Here is an 18,948-nt window from a genome sequence, read left to right on the forward strand (position 1 = left end):
GAAATGGTCAGTTTAAATCAGAAATCATACATAGAATCTTTAACACGGAAATATAACATGCGTGAATGTAGAGGTGCAACGACACCATTGGAGCCAGGGTTGAAATTGTCTAAAAACATAGAATCAGATTTATTAAATGAAGGTAGAAAAAGTTTATATCGGGAAATTATCGGCTCCTTAATGTTTGTAGCGCTGCGTACAAGACCAGATATATTATTTGCGGTAACAAAGTTATCCCAATTTAATTCGAGCCCGAAAGAGGTACATTGGATACAGGCTAAGCACATTGTGCGATATTTGAATAAAACCAAAGATTATAGTATAGTTTACCGGCCAGAACAGATACCAAAGATAGAGATTTTTTGTGACGCAGATTGGGCCGGAGATGTCGATGATAGACATTCGTTCAGTGGATTAGTTGTGATGGTGGGTTCAAATGTTGTGCAATGGCTATCGTGCAAACAGAGAGGAATATCCACCTCGACAATGGAGGCTGAATATATCGCTCTATCGTATGGTATAAAAGAGGCCATATGGTTGCGGATGTTGCTAACGGAATTAAATTTATACGAATTTTTCTCAGGAAATTGTAACATGTATTGCGACAACAGAGCGGCAATAGATTTTTCAAAAAGTAGAGTAGAAAATTCTCGTTCTAAACATATTGACATTGCGTATCACCTTGTTAGAGAGGAGATAGAAAAGAAATTAGTGAATTTGTCATATGTAGCGTCAAACGAAAATTTAGCGGATGTAATGACGAAATCGTTAAAGACTATAGCTCATCAGAAATGTATCAGCAAAATGATAATGGAACTCGCAAAAGTGGGGGATTGAAAGGGTTTGCTCGCCTCCACCTCAGCGCCATCTGGTGTGCCGCGCGCGTTCGAGAATCACTCGAACGGTTTGCACATTCTTCGTCATACGACTGTGCCAGCAGCATGTGCTCATGTTTATATATATTCATACATCTTAGTTTGTAAGCCAGTTGGCTATATATTTATATGTATATTCTAATAATTAGTTATTGCTCAAATATATATTATATTATGTGTGTAAGAAAGCTGCATCACTCTCAACCCAACATAATATCAATTTCACTTCAAAGTACCGATTTAATTTTGATAAAATATAGCAAGCCGAAGGTCGTGGCCTCGCCTTAGCATCTCGTGACGCCACGCTTGTTTCGAACGCCTCGCGAAATTCACATTTTGGCCTCTGAACCAGAATAACCAGAGGGTTATCAAATCATTTCAACGGAAAAATTGTGATTTCATTAGTTTCTTTTCGCAGAAATCGATTTTTTCCAAAATCCTGAGGTGACAGACAAATTTTGTGATCGGATTTGATGTCAGCGTGATAAAATCTACGAGAACAGATGTACAGAATGTCAAGAAAAATCTAACCGTGCATGGCATTGGATAAATCACAATTTTGTTTAAATATTCCAAGTTTATTTTCAAAGTTAAAACATGTTTGTACCATAGTCTCTCTATTTTTCCCTTCTTTTGCAATATTTTAACTTCTAAAAAAAAAAATCATAGCTCTATCTCATTTCTATCGAAAGTTCTTTGATTTTGACAGAAACTTCGTCACTTTGTCAAATATAGTGTTACGAGTATCGATATGTTACGATATCGAGACATCGCGCCGAATGGTCTTCGTTGTATCGTCGTCACTAAGACAACGCGGCTAACTTCCCGGTTTTATATATTTTAAACATATATAAAACTTTGGAAAATGCTATAAACTTTTATATATATGTCGGAGGCTGGGCGGACTCGTCCGTCCTCGGACCCGTCGGAGATTGTCCGTCGTCGTTCTCCATCGTTTCGCTCCTTTCGCGCTTACGCGAACGTCGTATGGACTCTACACGTACACGCGATGCCGGATCGCGTAGCGCAACGAGAGACACGTCAACGAGCACACGGGCCGCACAGAATGTTCGCGTACGTCTTTTTGTTCTTTTACTCTCGAGAAGTCGCTTTCCTCAAAGCTAGTCTTCTCTCTACCGTCCCGGAAACTATTCTGTCGCCCGTGGTCACGTTCAACAGGGTCCCAGCCCATCATTCCAGGAACCCTGTCTCGCATCTCCCTTTGCCCCGCGCGCGAAGAGGGGTAGCGCAGGTACGCAGGGACTGTTTTATTGCCCCTTCGCAGGGCAATTATCAGGGTACGGTAAATCGTTATTTTACAATTAAACTAAGTCCTATAGGCGTTACGCGTTGTTGCCGACGGGGTGCATCGCTGCCATCACGCCCCGACACGGCCCTCCTGACTGTCACACGTCCTCGTGTGGAATTGCAACGACTTTATACATCGTCTGGAAAAGAAATACCATCTATGTTTCCCGTTCGTCCATTCTGACAAAATATCGATTGAGCTCTGAATGCCATGTTTGCCATGTACTCTATGTCGAAGCACTATACACGCGTTCGATGTCATGCGGGCAATCTTAACCAATTCTGGATAAAAACATATTCAGATAATTCGGTGCCACGAAATAAACAGTTCGGCCAAGCGGTTCTGACACACCGTGAGCTCAAGACAACATCATGAACTTTTAGTCCACTACTGGACACAGCAGAACAAAGCCACCCATGTGGCACCCGACCAACCACGTGGTCACACCTTTTTCAGTCGACTCATACGACTCCTGACCAATCACGTGGTCACACATTTCGCAGTCATCAACACGACCCAATACATCCATCGTCTGCCGTTACATCGCCCCGCCTCCTTTACCAGCTAAACTGGGTTTGGGAATAATGGCTTACGACTAATAAGCACGACGCATGGATTTTCACGTGTTTCTTTCCTCACTGTTGTCATCCCCGACACTGGCACATTCTGTTAATTCGGTGTCGCTCCAATTACTACGGATATCAAACTCTATGGGAACAGAACTATCAGGCATCAATCTCAGTCGCTCGTGAGCATATTTAAGTACTCTATTGCCACTTACAGGCTTCAAACGGTATCTGTCGTTGGGCAAAACTTCTATTATCTTATACGGACCGCGAAATTTAGCATCTAATTTCGTTTGATTTCGTTCGTGATTTTCTATAAGAACGTAATTTCCGACCGAAAATCTAACAATTTTTGCTTTGTTACTATCGAATCGTGTTTTGTCGTACGCGGCGTTTTGGTCGATCGCTTGGGTCGCTTGTTCTCTGATGTCCGAAAGGTCGAGTTCTTCGCCGTTATCATTAGCAACTGACAATGATATTGGTCTGGCAACTTTGCCTATCAGCAATTCCAAAGGGCTATGCTTAGTGGTACGATTCGCTGTACAATTTAACGCTAGTTGGACATTTTCAAGGGACTCTTGCCAGGACTTGCTATTATTTAGTTCTACCGCGGTAAGCATATTTCTAAGCGTACTCATTGTTCTTTCTACCTGACCATTGGCACGACACGTACCTGTAGCGATTAGATGCAGGTCAATATTATGGGTCTTGCAGAATTCACGAAAATTGCTGTTTGCGAAACATCTACCCTGATCGGCAATAATTCTGGAGGGGGCCCCTAATAAATTCACGCAGTAATTCAGTGCTGTGATGGCACTGGCCGCGTCTATGTTTATGGAATGTCGTAAAATTACAAATTTGGTGAACGCGTCGACGAACACAAACACGTATTCTTTTATGTTATTTTTGCCGCTAAGTTTTCCCGTAGCGTCAACATGAATCGTATGCCACGGTACGCTTACCTTTGAGATAGGATGCAGCTCGGCTTGCGCTTTACCTGAGTGAGACTTTGATAATTTGCACGTGATACAATTTTCGACAAATTTACGAATGTACTTCGACATGTTAGGAAACCAGTAATGTTGATAGGCCTTCTCTAAGGTTTTGTTCCAACCAAGATGCATAATAGACTCGTGAACATTATTAATTACGGACCATCGAAAATGTACGGGGACTATGGGTAATTGTTGACTGCGATTTTTACGTTGTATTTTTCTATGCAAAACTCCTGATTTCAACGAATATGTTTTGGCGGTATCAGGATCCATTTCATTGTTTTCCAATTGGGAAATGATCTTGTTCAGTTCATCATCTCGTAGTTGCTCAGTTTGTAACCAGTTCTCCGATATCTCGGCCAAATTAACCCGTTTCTGTTCAATCCGTTTATGACTGTCTTTGATCGGTAAAGGGTTTCGCGAGAAGAAATCCGCGTGGCTCATGCGTTTTCCTTCTCGGTATACAATGTCAAAATCGTATGCCTGTAGGAATGCCCACCATCTGTGTACTCGCGGGGTAAGGTCCATTTTTGTACGCGAGGCTTTAAGCGAGTTGCAATCAGTGACGACTAGGAATTGTCTTCCTTGCAAGAAGTGGCGGAAATGTTTTATGGCATTGACTACCGCTAACGTCTCCAACTCGTATGAGTGATATCGCGATTCGGCGTCAGTGGTTCTCTTACTATAATACGCGACCGCGTGAGATTTACTATCTACTTTTTGTATTAGGACAGCACCGTAACCATCCGAGCTGGCGTCAGTATGTAATTCGATTGGGTATGACGGATTGAATAGCATTAGTGTGGGTTCGTTTATTAAATTTGCAATAATGTCTTGTCGGATCTTTTCGTGTTGCTGTTTCCATTCTATCTTTCCTTTTCCCGTAGTCAATTTGTATAGTGGGGAAGTGATCTGAGAAAACTTAGGTATAAACTGTCTGAAATAGGAAGCAAGGCCTATGAATTGCCTAAGCTGAGTCACCGTTGATGGAGGAGAAGATTCGGTTAATGCTTTTACTTTCCGTGGGTTTGGCCTGATTTCCCCCGCGGTCACTTCAAAGCCCAAATAATCTACACGTGATTTTAGAAACGCACATTTATTCAAATTGAGTGAGAATCCCGCTGACTTTAATTTTTCTAGTACTATTTGTAGCCTCTCTAAGGACTCTTGTATAGAGTTGGCCGGAATCATAACGTCGTCCAGGTAACAAACTACAAATGTGTTTACGAGTCCAGAAAGGGCTTGGTTTATGGCCCTCTGAAATACCGAAGGTGCATTACGAAGCCCGAACGGCATGGACAAATACTCGTATTGACCATCTGGAGTAACAAATGCAGTCTTTTCTATCGAGTCTTTATGGACAGGGATTTGATGGAAACCCGACGCCATGTCTAGCGTCGTAAAGTATTGTGCGCCGCTTAGTCGCTGGATTTGGTCGTTTATGAGCGGTAAGGGGTACCTATCGGGGACTGTGTTACTATTTAGTTCCTGGTAATCAACGCATAAACGGTCAGAACCGTCCTTTTTGTTAACGAGGATTACGGGACTGGCAAACGGGGAACAACTAGGTCTAATTATCCCGGCAGACAAGAGTTCGTTGATTTTGTCCTTTACAGTTTGCTTCTCATCAGGGCTAAGTCTATATGGTCGTCGTTGAACAGTACGATTAGGGTCTATTAATTTTATTTGTAACTCTCCCGAACTTATCCTACCGGTAGGTGTACCGAGGACAAACGATTCAGAAAATCCTTTTAACAGATCGATTAGTTCTTCTCTATGGGGACCAACTACATCTGTGTCAACACTATTAAAGTTATCGATCTTTTTGCCAACTTCGCAAATTTTTATTATCTTATCCCGTCTTAGACTGAAGCTATTCGCCGAAATTTCAACAGAAAACCCTTGCGTTATCAAATCGCGTCCAATCAAAATACTATAACTCAAATGTTCGTCCGGCACGACATGAAAGAGAATTTCAACGCGGTGATCGTGTATTACCACTCGGGACAGGATCTGTAAGTTACTCATCACGTTAGCGTTGCCAAGACCAATTAACCTTGTCAGATTTCTAGATCGCTTACCGGAAAATTTATTTCCCACCGACTCTTTTATCAGAGAGCATTCCGCACCCGTATCAAAACAAAATTCGTAGACCTCACCCGATTCCGCTAGTTCCGCTGTTACCGGGGCGATACTGCACAAGTTGATCTGCCGTTCCATGGGTATCCTCGGATGTGGTCTTCCATCCTCCTTCTTGCACTGTGGAGCAATATGGCCGTCCTCTCCGCACTTGAAGCAGGTAACCGGCTTTTTCGGTGGTCCCCGGTTGCTTCCGCTCGTGCCAGGCTTGGGTCCCGGCAACCTGGTAGCTCCTTGGCGTCGATGACAGTCCGTGGCTTTATGTCCTTCCTTGCCGCATGTAAAACACGTAACAACACTTTTCGGCTTCTTGCTGTCCGTTGACTTCGGTTCTCTTCCATCGGTGGTAACTGGCCGTTTACGGAACCCGAAGGCCATCAGCTCCTTTTGTAATGAAGCCCGCGTATCGATATTTGTTGTGAACGCAACGCGCTGCAGTCGAGGATCTATCTGCACGCAATGTGCCAATGTTGATGCTATAGCGATTTGTTCCGTCGACATCGATGCGTATAAATTAGTAAATGAGGCCAGCACACGGTTTGAGTATGAAGGCATAGACTCGCCTTCTCTTGGTTTTCCCCCGTTGATCCTCATCATTGCACCCACAGGGGTTTCGAACGTATCATATTGGGCTAGAAACATTTTTATGAACTCACTCCAGTTCATGCCAGCGTAATTCACTTGCGACATCCACGCGGACGCGCCACCTTTCAATGCCCTGCTTAGAGCCATGACCAATTCGCTGCCCTGTATCGGTCGCTCTGCGAGACACACATCCACCGTTCTACACCAAGCTTTCGCACTGTAGTCCTCCTTATCCGGGTCGAACTCTGGCAGGAATATCCGGGTGGTGGCGTGTGTTGGTTGATTCACTATTGGACCTTGCATCCGTCCTAATAGCATCTCGAACATTAGCTTCCAATTTGTTCCATCGTTCTCGGGCGAGGAGACTCGCGGAGCTGAGTTTTCCCGCGAGAATCCCACTTCTGATGTCGGAGGCTGGGCGGACTCGTACGTCCTCGGACCCGTCGGAGATTGTCCGTCGTCGTTCTCCATCGTTTCGCTCCTTTCGCGCTTACGCGAACGTCGTATGGACTCTACACGTACACGCGATGCCGGATCGCGTAGCGCAACGAGAGACACGTCAACGAGCACACGGGCCGCACAGAATGTTCGCGTACGTCTTTTTGTTCTTTTACTCTCGAGAAGTCGCTTTCCTCAAAGCTAGTCTTCTCTCTACCGTCCCGGAAACTATTCTGTCGCCCGTGGTCACGTTCAACAGGGTCCCAGCCCATCATTCCAGGTACCCTGTCTCGCATCTCCCTTTGCCCCGCGCGCGAAGAGGGGTAGCGCAGGTACGCAGGGACTGTTTTATTGCCCCTTCGCAGGGCAATTATCAGGGTACGGTAAATCGTTATTTTACAATTAAACTAAGTCCTATAGGCGTTACGCGTTGTTGCCGACGGGGTGCATCGCTGCCATCACGCCCCGACATATATATTAGGCATGTGCGGGCCGCCCGATATTCGGGTTCGGGTCGGGTCGCAGAAAGTCGGGCGGGCTCGATTCGGGCGCGCGATACTTCATGACACATCGGGCTACCCAAGAGTTTCGGGCGGCCCGTGCATTTCGGGCTACCCGAGAGTTTCGGGCTGCCCGCTCGACTTCGTCGGGCGGGTTCGGGATGAATCGGACAAGTTCGAGCGAGCGAATTATCACAATACCTGAGATTCAACTCTGCGTTCTTATGAAATACATAATGATAATAATTCGTAATTTTTAATATACTTGGCTTTTTTATAATTACCGTAGGTATAATTGGCAAACATATGCATAATCTTTATTTGTATTAAATTTTGAAATAATGCACGTTACACGTGAAAAATTTAAGAGACAATATTTCTGGCATTCTGACGAATTTATTCCTCCGAATGAACTTGCATATGTATCGATAATGTCGTTAAAATATCCTTACGAAATTACATACAACTAGAACGTATGAAAATAAGGTAAATTATGACAATTTTTTACATTTTGTGCTGTTTTCTCTTAAATTTTTCACGTGTAACGTACATTATTTCGAAATCATATATCATTGTTACGATTATGCATTTCATAAGAACGCAGAGTTGAATCTCAGGTATCGCGATAACTCGCTCGCCCGAACTTGTCCGATTCATTCCGAACCCGCCCGACGAAGTCGAGCAGGCAGCCCGAAACTCTCGGGTAGCCCGAAACGCTCGGGCCGCCCGATGTGTCATGAAGTATCGCGCGCCCGACTTTCTGTGACCCGACCCGACGATTCGGGCGCCCGACAATCGGGCGGCCCGCACATCCCTATTTACGACTAAATGACCCTTTTTTTACCTCGAGAACTATGGGTCATCCCTGTTGTAGTAATGTTTCGGCTTTTATTCAAATTTTAATATATGTAGTGTTTAGTGACCGAATCTCAAAGGATTTTTCGATCTCTTATAAATTGTTGATTTTACAGACATTTCAAAAAACGTGTCGCCCTTTTTCCATTAAATTCTAAGATTAGAACTCCCAAATCGACGATATGACCTTCCAATGACGAATAAAATTTTTTTATCTTTTATTCGTTATTTGAAATTTTTATTTAAACATATATTTTGCAGACAGTACCTTGCAGACTGCAAAGCCGACAACATGAAATTCTGGTTTTGAAGTATATTTTATGAAACCCTAATGGTCAAGTAAATAATCACCACGTTCTCGTGGTTTTCATTGAGCAATGACACCTTTCTTGTAGAACATATTCAATTCACATACAAACTCACATCTATACATAATCAATCAGAATTCTCCATTCTTCTGAAGGGTTCATTTTGGAGGGGAAATTTCAGGGAATGTGACCACATTTTTTCCAACATGTGAATCACTGGCTCATCATCGAAAAAAAACGCAAAAAAAGAATTTGTTTACACTTTCCTACACTATAAAGTTACTTGTCATGGTCGAAAACATTATTTTACAACAGCCGTATCCTTTCTAAATTAAACAAAAAGAAGTGTAGCTGAAGTGGAGAAACAGTTCCGGTGATAATAATTTGCAAGCGAAGCCCGTTCATCGACAATGTATGCAGAAATTGCAAACTTCGCCTGTAATTTCTAAAAATAGTCCTCAAGCTGCAAAAAAGAAATTATTGCTAAACCTCTTCTACTGTCACATGGACAACAACATATTTCATTCTAGTTAGTTACTGGAATATAACGGATATTTCGAAGCAACCTGGCGTTACGAGACGCGTAGCGACACGTACAAGGGTCAGAAACCTTTCCAAATTGCCGCTTCAATATTGCAACGAGCAGTTTATAAATGATCAATTGTCTTTCCCAAAGGTTCAATACATGTCTGTACAGAGCCCAAATTTCGAATTTCTACCTCATCGGGGAGTAATTAACAATATTCGGCAGCATGCCGCCGGTCGCGAGGCGTTCGAAACAAGCCTGACGTTACGAGCCGCGTGGCGACAAGTGCAAGGGTCAGAAACCTTTTCAAACTATCGCTTCAATATTGCAATGAGCAGTTTATAAATGGTCAATTGTCATTCCCAAAGGTTCAATATATGTCTGTACAGAGCCCAAATTTCGAATTTCTACCTCATCGGGGAGTAATTTACAATATTCGGCAGCATACATATCGTACATACGTAAACCTGTACTATCGATCTGCATTATCGACCGTATTCTATCGCAACGTACAATGTTTGCCGCGGAGAGACCGTGGCGCTAGTAACCGGAACCGCAAAATTGTGCCTTTTTTTCTAGTCATTTTACGTCTTAAATAAGTAAGTAATCAATTAAAAATGCATACCACCGTGTTTGTACATGTCTTCGCTATGTCTGTATAGAGCCCTTTTTTCGATACGAACACTAAATCTCGCGAAATTAAGAGAATCTCTCAGCGGCAGCCATCTTGTGACGTCATACTTGCTTCAGAATTCGAATTTTCTGCCGAATATTGTTAATTACTCCGCGATGAGGTAGAAATTCGAAATTTGGGCTCTATACAGACATAAATTGGACTTTTAGGAAACACAAGTGACCAGTTTTAAACTGCTCATTGCAATATTGAAGCGATAGTTTGAAAAGGTTTTGACCCATGCATAAGCATATGGATTTCAAACCCTGCCGGCCCCCTTAAGGGAGGCGGACCGAACCTGTCCCCGACAAAATAATGATCGTCACGCTATGAAAGAACGGCCGCTAGAAGAAGCTAAATAGTAACATTTCCGTTCAGTAGGGGAGCTAGGAACGTTTTCCACAGTTCAGTATCGAGCAAAAAAATTATATTATATCACAGACGAGGTATAGGAGTAGACCAATCACCCAATGTATTTTTCTGTCTCACGCTCGGGGGGCTCTAGAGCCACCGTACCATTCCGTGTCACATCCTACCGTATCATCCAGAACTAATATTGTGGAACCAATATTCTACGATGGCGCTGTTGCTGATGGAATTTTAAATCTCATGTCGAGGATTCTAGTTCAGACTCCGCGCGGTTGCTATGCCTAAATGATGAATGAAACAAAAGAATGTTGTTCCCTTTTAATTCTATTGCGCCTGTTACGCGAGTGCGTCGAAGGAGACGTAATGTAATAATAATACTAACGTAACGTCTCCGGCTGAGAATATTTTGGTCCCGAATCGAATCCAGCACGGAATGATTTTTTTTTTTGTTAAACACTTTTTTCTTGTTCTTTCTAATACATTAGTCTTCTTCCCAGTGCAATTACAATTACAACAGTGTAATGACATAATAATAAGAAATCAAATTAGTTCAATATTAGCCAAATTAAGAACGTACCTTAAATTTAATTTTAAAAATACGACGTTGATATCACTAATCTCATTTGACTATTTATTTAATAAGTAGCTTCGAACAATTTTTAAGGGTAATTAAATTAAAAAAAAAAAAGAATTATTTAAAAATACAAAATATATTTCAGTATATACCATTAAACCCGATTCTTTTTAATTTTTTCAGTCTAAATTTCATTTTGGTATCTTTTTTAGTTCAAAAGTTATAGCAAAATGTTCGCCTCGCCGAACCGGAATCGAATGCGTTACCATCAGACAGAGTTGGGCACTATTTAGATAACAAATTATTTAAATAACGATTCGAATAAAAGAAAAATTCGAATAAAATTTATTCGATAAAAGGCTTCGAATAAATCTTCGGATAACTTTTGCCAGCTCAACGAATAAACGACGACGATGTGACGACTTACATTATAACGTCACCTTTATAATTAGCACATGATTAACCCTTTGTTCTCGGTACTGGTCCCTTCCTAATATCGAAAAGCTTAAGATAACGAATTTAGTATATGAGGACCACCCGAAGGCGAACTCCTTTAGTCTTGATTTGGAGGCGAGGACGCGCGTAACGATAAGTATTATTGTACTGTGAATAAAAGTTAGAGTGTTGGGCTGCGGCTCAACATCTCCTTTTTTTTTTGTGAAGTTTCGCGATTAATTACGTGACAACGACGCCCGACGAGGACCGTCGAGCGCCGAACGGCGAAGACCCAGCGACTGCCAAACGGCATACAATACATATAAGCGGATGGAGAATCGAGCATTATTGGCAATTTATGGTTCTATGTTTTTAATCAGAACAATATTGTTAATACGAATGAGTTGTAGAGTTTATCCCGATGAAAATGAGTCCAAACACGACATCATTTGGACTATCTTTAATAAGATTGTAATTTTTATTGTAACATTACGTATCAATGAAACTTCTTCGATTACACTCGAATTTGACCTCATTTTCATCGGGAAAATCCCTTCCATTCGCTCGTCACAATTTTATGAGGATATATTGAAAAATCTAAAAGTTTAAACTTTCATTCGTGCGCGATTCTCCATCCGCTTACATTGTATGTCGTCCGTCGTCGCTGGGTCTTTGAAGCTCGGCGCTCGGCAAAAGTTATTCGAAGATTTCTTCGAAGCCTTCGAATAAAAGATACAGATAAAAGATGAAAAAATGATTCGAAGTTCGAATAAATCCGCTTCGAATGAAAAAAATTCTCTTTATTCGTCGGATAAATTCTCGTCGAATAAAATGATTTATTCGATACTCGTCCAATAAAGATGATTTTTTTTATTCGAACCTTCAAATAGCAAATAAATATAAAGTATCTTTTATTCGAATTTTTATTTAAATAATTTTTTATCCCAAATAATGCTCAACTCTGCGAGGGCCGCTAGCGGCGTGAAAGATTTACTTAATATTGAATTTAATTTAATTATTACAAAGAGTGTATCATGAACAAAGAGTATGCACTTGGAACTGTTACAGAAGTATGTAAGATCACCCTTTCGATGAAGTATCGAATGCGGTTTATGACACGAGCGATTGGAATCCGCTTCTTTTGAGTTTTGTGCACACTGCATATTTAGCCTTCCTTTAATTAGTTTTGTTCGGTCTGGCTTGCGACTCAATAGCGATTGTTGGCGTACCATAAAACTACAGATGTGCCACAGAACACAGGTAAAGGGTTGAAATGTGGAAACACTTTTGTTTTTTCAATGATTGTCACAAAAAATTGTTCTTTTTTAAATATGCGTGGTATGTACTATGGTATTGAGTTGTAAAAGAGTGTTAAACAGAGCTGCGATGCAGCTCATAAAAAATTAGTAGAAGGGTGGAATAAAGAGTAAACTAGAATGTTTCCGAGTAAAATTATTTAAAAATAGTTCTAATGTTTTTAAAGTCATCTAGTGAAAATCTTATGGTGCTGAGGTGGAAAAAATATTCATTCATGAAAGAAAATTTTTTTTAATTACTAATAACAGTAGTTAAATATATGAAAAAATTTAAGATAGTGTTGATGACAATAGCTCATTATTAAATTAATATTCAGGATGATCGCTTTAAAACTTCGATATGAAATTTGTATTTGTTCGAATTTTTCCGAGTTTTCCATTTTCACAACTAGAGTTTGCAACTACAAAATTGGAAAAAAATAAAATACGTATCATTACAATTAATAATATACTTACTTTATATTAATTTGAGATTTTGTACACAAGATTTACGTGTTAGTTACATATTTCATGTAAAACAATTAAGCTGTACGTTCTAATCCTGGTTAAAAAAATAAAGTGCTTTCGGTTTTATGCTAAAAGACGGCCCGGTTCTGTTCCAGGAAAGACGGCCCGGTTCTGTGCCATGCTAAAGCGGCGTTGTCACGAAAGTGGGAACGCCGAAACCCCGGGCGTGAGCACTCTCCTATCCTCTCTGCCATAGAGCTTCTGAAACATGCGTTCGGTCTTGGGGACCTGCCGGCCGCGGCAACCCCTGGCACCTCCGTTGTGCCCGCCGATGCGTGTACGCCTGGCCCTTCTGGCTCATCGCGCCCCGTTCTAAGAACGTCCGCGAAAAGAAAGTCGGTGCGCTTCATGCCGACCGCGCAAAGCAGTTGTTAACACGCGTCCGTTGCGTATGCAACACTTGTATATATAGTTTTAGTCTTATGTATTATCATTGACGCCGCTTAGTATATTAAGTTGTGTATTGTGTTGTCACGTCCGGTGGTTCGACCGCTAAAGACTAAAAGATTATCACGAAAATCCGATAATGCCACACGAGAGGTAAAACGTAGAAATAAGATAGTATAATAAGCAAATATATATAACACAAGAAATTAAAACCCTGTTAGCTCAAGCGCGCAATACCACAGCATTGCAACAAGAAGTTATAGCAACTACGAAACACGCAAATGAAGATCGGTTTACATTCCGAAAAGCCAATAACAATGGCATCACGCCATGCTGAGTAACGAGGAAAAGATGCCGACTCCTTAGTAAGAAGACCCTGACGACAAGGAGCCGACCAGTCAAGAAAAAACTAAAATATGCAAGGTGGAGACTTTTGGGCCAGCATTCTGGGAAACATTGAATTGGCCATCTTATAAATAGGGAGACCAACCCCTCAAAAGTCAGTACAAATTCAACAATCGTAAACCAATAAACTCGCGCTAATTCGGTCCGCTAGTAAAAATCGGAAAATTGTCGTAAATCGAAGTGATACGAATCAAGGCGGACATTACATCTACCTCACCGCCCGAAGAGTTACACCTCGGTAATATCATCACTACTATTGTTACCTTTGTCTTTGTACCAACATGATTTGTACCCTCCCTTGTATATGCGTTCTTTGTAAGCAACCTCTGTAACCTCATAATAATCTGATTCAGTTCCTAATCTTGAATAAATTATAAGTTGTTTGTTATAAAAAGGGGTTCAACCTTCATTTAAACAATCCTCAAGTACCCGAACCGTAGCCGGTGAATGCAGGTAGGTTCGAAACTGCGTCCTATCCCCTAAAATTGCAATTCAGCCCACTTGGGACGTAACAATACAGTTAATTAATTTATTTTTTATTAATTTGACAAAAATTGAAATTTGATAATTAAATCAAATTAAAACATAAATATGGTTTCAGCATCCTCCAAACAACCAGGCAGGAAACCTCGTTGGACAGAGGACGTCATGGAACAAGCCTTGAACGAAATAAAATAATATTCCTTATTTTAAATTAAAATCCCGGAAGGAATCGGCTTATGAAACTGATGCGTTCCGTTTCCGTGTTTCAGAAAAGGATCAAGCATTCGCGGAGCGGCGGCACCTTTTGAAATCCCTTACACGACGCTGTACAGGCGGGCGAAGGGCATTGCAAGATAAAGATAAAGTTATTATAGTTATTGTTGGATTTTTCATATCTAATTTGTATACAAGCAAAAATAATCTCTGTGTTGAGAAACACTTTAGAGTGCCAGGAACGCGGAGCCTGATTATTATCCTTAGCAATGGGACTCTGGCAGTACCCCGACTCTTAAGGGTCGGGGGGTGTCATAAACACATTTCAGGCCCAGGCCTTTTCTTTCGTTTCTGGTTTCAAACCTAAGCAACGGTTTTCCGTTGCACATTTTTCGTTAGTCTCGTCCAGAGTGTCGAGGTATCAAGAGTTAAAAGAATCCTTCCGAGTCTCTTTGAATAAATTAGTTTTCTTATTAAAATCAACTGTATGTTTATTATAATAAACCCCATATCCCAATAGGTTATGGGCCCAGTTACGTATTAAACTCAGTTTAATTGTGTACTATTTGCGTAGTATATTAAGTGAAATAACAGACCGTAAAGGATAAATAAAATAGTTATAAGCAGTATATATATATACATTTGTGTGTGTGCATAGTTTTAAGTGTACAGTTAAATATGAAGACAATAAAACAATGGCAAATTTAAATAGAAAGAGAAACATTCAACCATTTAATGATGAAAAGTACAGTGTATGGAAATTTAGAATTCGTTCATTGTTAACTGAACTAAAGGTGATCAAAGTTATTGATCAGCCAACTCCTGATATGCTAACTGATGAATGGGTCGTAGCGGAATTATTGTGGAATATTTGTCAGATTCTTTTCTTAGCTTTGTGCAATCATCAAATAGTGCTAAGCAAGTGCTACGCGATTCGGACGCTGTTTATGAGCGAAAGAGTCGGGAGATGTGCTGTAAGAAACTGACAAAGTGTCAAATTTATTAATGACTTTACCTGCTTCCTATGATGGTATAATAACCGCGATAGAGACATTATCAGATGATAATTTAACATTGGCGTTCATAAAAACCAGATTACTGGACTACGAAGTGAAGCTAATGAACGAAAATCGGCACACAAGTTTAAAAGTACTTAATGCAGGCTTTCAAATAAATAAAACAAAGAAAAATAATTATGAAATTTCGAAAAATTTTAAAAATCAATATATTAATAATAGAAATAAATCGTCTAAATTTAAAGGACAAATTAAAGGATGTTATCAGTGCGGGAGAACAAATCATATTAAAAAGGACTGCTATTATTATAAAAGACAAGTGAAACATTCAAATATTCAAAGTGAGAAAATGGCTGAAACAATTGAAGTAATACAACCATCTGCATCTTCAGGAAATTATAATACATCCTCAACAAATTATGACCCATCACGTGTTGCGTTTATGGTGGGAGAATATGAAGAGAAGGACAAATCTGATCAAGATAAAACTACATTTATCTTGGATTCGGGTGCATCTGATGAGGTTTGACACGAAAAGATACTCGTATTCCCCGCCATAAGTGTGCATGTAGGTGGCGCGATATGCGTTAGAGTGAAGTGCGTCCCTCTATGCTTTCGTGTGTGTTCTTTTTCTGTTCGTTCGTCACTGTACGTAGCCTATAAGTGTAGCACGTGTATAAGCCCATATGAAATGAACCATTTATTCATTGTTGTTAAACCCTAACAAGGTTATGGGCCCAGAAAGCGCAAAGCAATGAAATAAATGACACATAGGTAAAAATTTCTGTTTATATAAATGGGCATAAGTAAAAAAAAAAAACGAAAAGCAACAGAAGTGAGGTTATGTGCATAGACGCCACGTGGTCATAGATTCAAAGCACAAGTAAAGTGAAAAAAAATGGCATCGTACTCACAATCAGTTGATCGGATTGATAAGTTAAACGGAAGCAATTACCGATCGTGGAAATTTAATATCAAGATGGCATTGGTGCAGAGAGAATTGTGGCAACACGTGACCAAAGAAGCAGTAAAACCGCAGGATAACGACACAGCAGCATTGGAAGTTTACAAGCGGAAAGAAGAAAAAGCATTAGCTACAATTGCTCTGAGTATTGAGAATGACCAGCAAGTACATATCATCGACTGCGAGAGCGCATCTGATGCATGGGAGGCATTGAAAAAGGTATTTGAACCGAAGTCACGAGCCAGAATTTTACAATTACGAAAACAAATAGTGTCAATACGCCTTGAACCTGATGAATCTATGACATCATATCTTACAAGAATAAAAACATGTTGCGATAATCTGAAAGAAGCTGGCTACGAAACAAGAGATGAAGACTTAGCGTACACGATGCTAAATGGTTTGCCAGAAAATTACGAAGCTATCGTTATGACATTGGCAAATTTGGACGACGAGAAATTCCAATCTTCTGAAATAAAAGGAATTCTGCTAAATGAATATGACAGAAGGACAACGAAGGAAACTGAGAAGAATAGTGAACAAAAGGAAGCATATTGCCAGATGAAGGAAGTACATTATCAAGGTGGGCAAGGTCAACGCAGCAGAGAAGCCTACAACCAAAGCAGAGAACCACAGCGCCGGATTCCAGACTCCAGGGTGAATGATAGGAAATGTTTCAAATGTGGCAAGCAGGGACACATAGGAAGATACTGCAGAACACCTCAGTGGAAGAGTAAACCAAACCATGAATCAGGTACACATTTTCCACATAAGAGTAAGGACTCATACTTATTAGAAGTAAATAGTGCGCAGTTAGACAATTGTTGGTTGCTTGATAGCGGTGCAATTCACGATATCTGCAAGCACAGACGATGGTTCACAAATTACAGAGAAATAAAAAGCGAAGTAATTTATTCTGCTGATAGTAATATAAAGAATAATTTAAGAGCGACTGGAATAGGTGATGTAAATATAGAAACTTATGTGAATAATGATCCTTTCAGCATAACTTTACCAAACGTTTACCATGTACCAAATGTAAGAAGAAACCTAATATCCGTATCGCAAATAGAAAATAGAAATAAGAAAGTAATATTTGATAAGGGAAAAGCGATCATCTTGAATAAGGCAACTAAACGGATAATCGGAGAGGCATTTAGGAAAGATGGCTTATATACTATAAAAGCGGAATGTATGGATAATATGTCATTTATTTCAGAAAAAGAAACATATTGTTAGCAATGTGAAGGCGAGCGAGAGCGAGACATGGCACCGAAGGTTTTGTCATGTAAGCATATCAAATATAAAAGAATTGTCAACGAATAACTTTGTAAGAGGCTTAGAAAACATAAATATTGAAAGCGTACGTTGTGATGGATGTAGTATCGGAAAATCCACAAAAGCCCCGTGTAAGCAGATGAAAGGTAGACAAACGAGAACATTAATAGAATTAATCCATTCAGATTTGTGTGGTCCTATGCCAGTAGAGAAAGATGTTAAAATAGTTCATGGAAAGCCTCGTCACAGTCAAACACAAGGCTCAGTTGAAAGGGCCAATCAGGATATACAGAATATGCTAACTGCATGGATGAACGATAACGATACAAATAAATGGTCAGATGGTTTATCCTTTGTTCAATTTTCCAAGAACACTACATACCACGAAGGAATACGCTAAAGTCCTTATGAAGCCATGTTTGACGTTAAAGCAAAAAGAGGCATAGCATCGTCTTTTTTGCCTGGCGAACAAATCGCAAATATTGAAACTGAAGAACAACTCGAAGAAATTGCCAATACTTCTGAAACCGAAGAACAGCTTGAAGAAACTGTTAATGCTTATAAAAAAAATTTGAGCGGTGGTCATACCGAAAACCATATTCCAAAGAAAAATATTGAAGAGGACCTACAACCTACAACGTCTTCACATCAAATTCTGACTGAAAAACACGAGTTGATTTCTACAAAAAGAGCGGCCGCGAAAGAAAATCTTCTACTGCAAGCAACAAAAATGTTACGAACCTCACAAAAACAATTTCCTCCTGCTCAAATTGGTGATAATGTACGAATACAAGTCCCTGATGTCGACCGTGGTCGTACAGATAACCGAAATGTGTTAGCGGTTGTTGTTGAAATAGAAGACTCCGACTTCTATAAACTGGCAAATAAAAATGGTACCCTCAAGCATCTTTACACACGTAATCATTTCGTAATTTGCAAAGAAAAGTTACTTTCCATAGATGAGATTTCTTTTCAAGAAATGTCGCTGAGAGAAGCAGCTGCAGCTAATTCGAAAAGCGGTGGACAAGGCTATACACGCTGTCATTGCAAAAGAAAGTGTTCCACAAATAAATGCAGTTGTAAAAGCAAGGGACTCTTGTGCAAGTCAAAGTGTCATAATAGTTTAAGTTGTTGCAATAAATAAGATTTGAATCACATAAGTAAGTCATTTTTTTATTACTATTATTTTCTTTTCTCGTGTAGAATGTACTGTGTATTTTAAATTCTTGGTC

At 40.2% G+C, this 18,948-nt stretch overlaps 1 protein-coding gene across 1 annotated transcript; it reads right to left on the reverse strand.

Annotated features, from left to right (window-relative positions):
* Positions 1-2,042: 2,042 nt before the first annotated feature.
* On the reverse strand, positions 2,043-6,787 carry LOC143363976 (uncharacterized). The gene is made up of 2 exons (XM_076804505.1): positions 5,905-6,787; positions 2,043-2,323 (listed from the first exon to the last, which is right to left on the reverse strand). Exons 1-2 carry the CDS (start codon positions 6,785-6,787, stop codon positions 2,313-2,315), a joined length of 894 nt encoding a protein of 297 aa, XP_076660620.1. The 3' UTR covers positions 2,043-2,312.
* Between the last annotated feature and the right edge of the window lie 12,161 nt (positions 6,788-18,948).

Source organism: Halictus rubicundus, unplaced genomic scaffold, assembly GCF_050948215.1.
Source record: "Halictus rubicundus isolate RS-2024b unplaced genomic scaffold, iyHalRubi1_principal scaffold0203, whole genome shotgun sequence".
NCBI lineage: Eukaryota > Metazoa > Arthropoda > Insecta > Hymenoptera > Halictidae > Halictus > Halictus rubicundus.

What these genes read in the sequence shown, in the direction of transcription:
- LOC143363976 (XM_076804505.1), bottom strand. Translation starts at nt 6,787, where the DNA reads ATGCTATTAGGACGGATGCAAGGTCCAATAGTGAATCAACCAACACAC.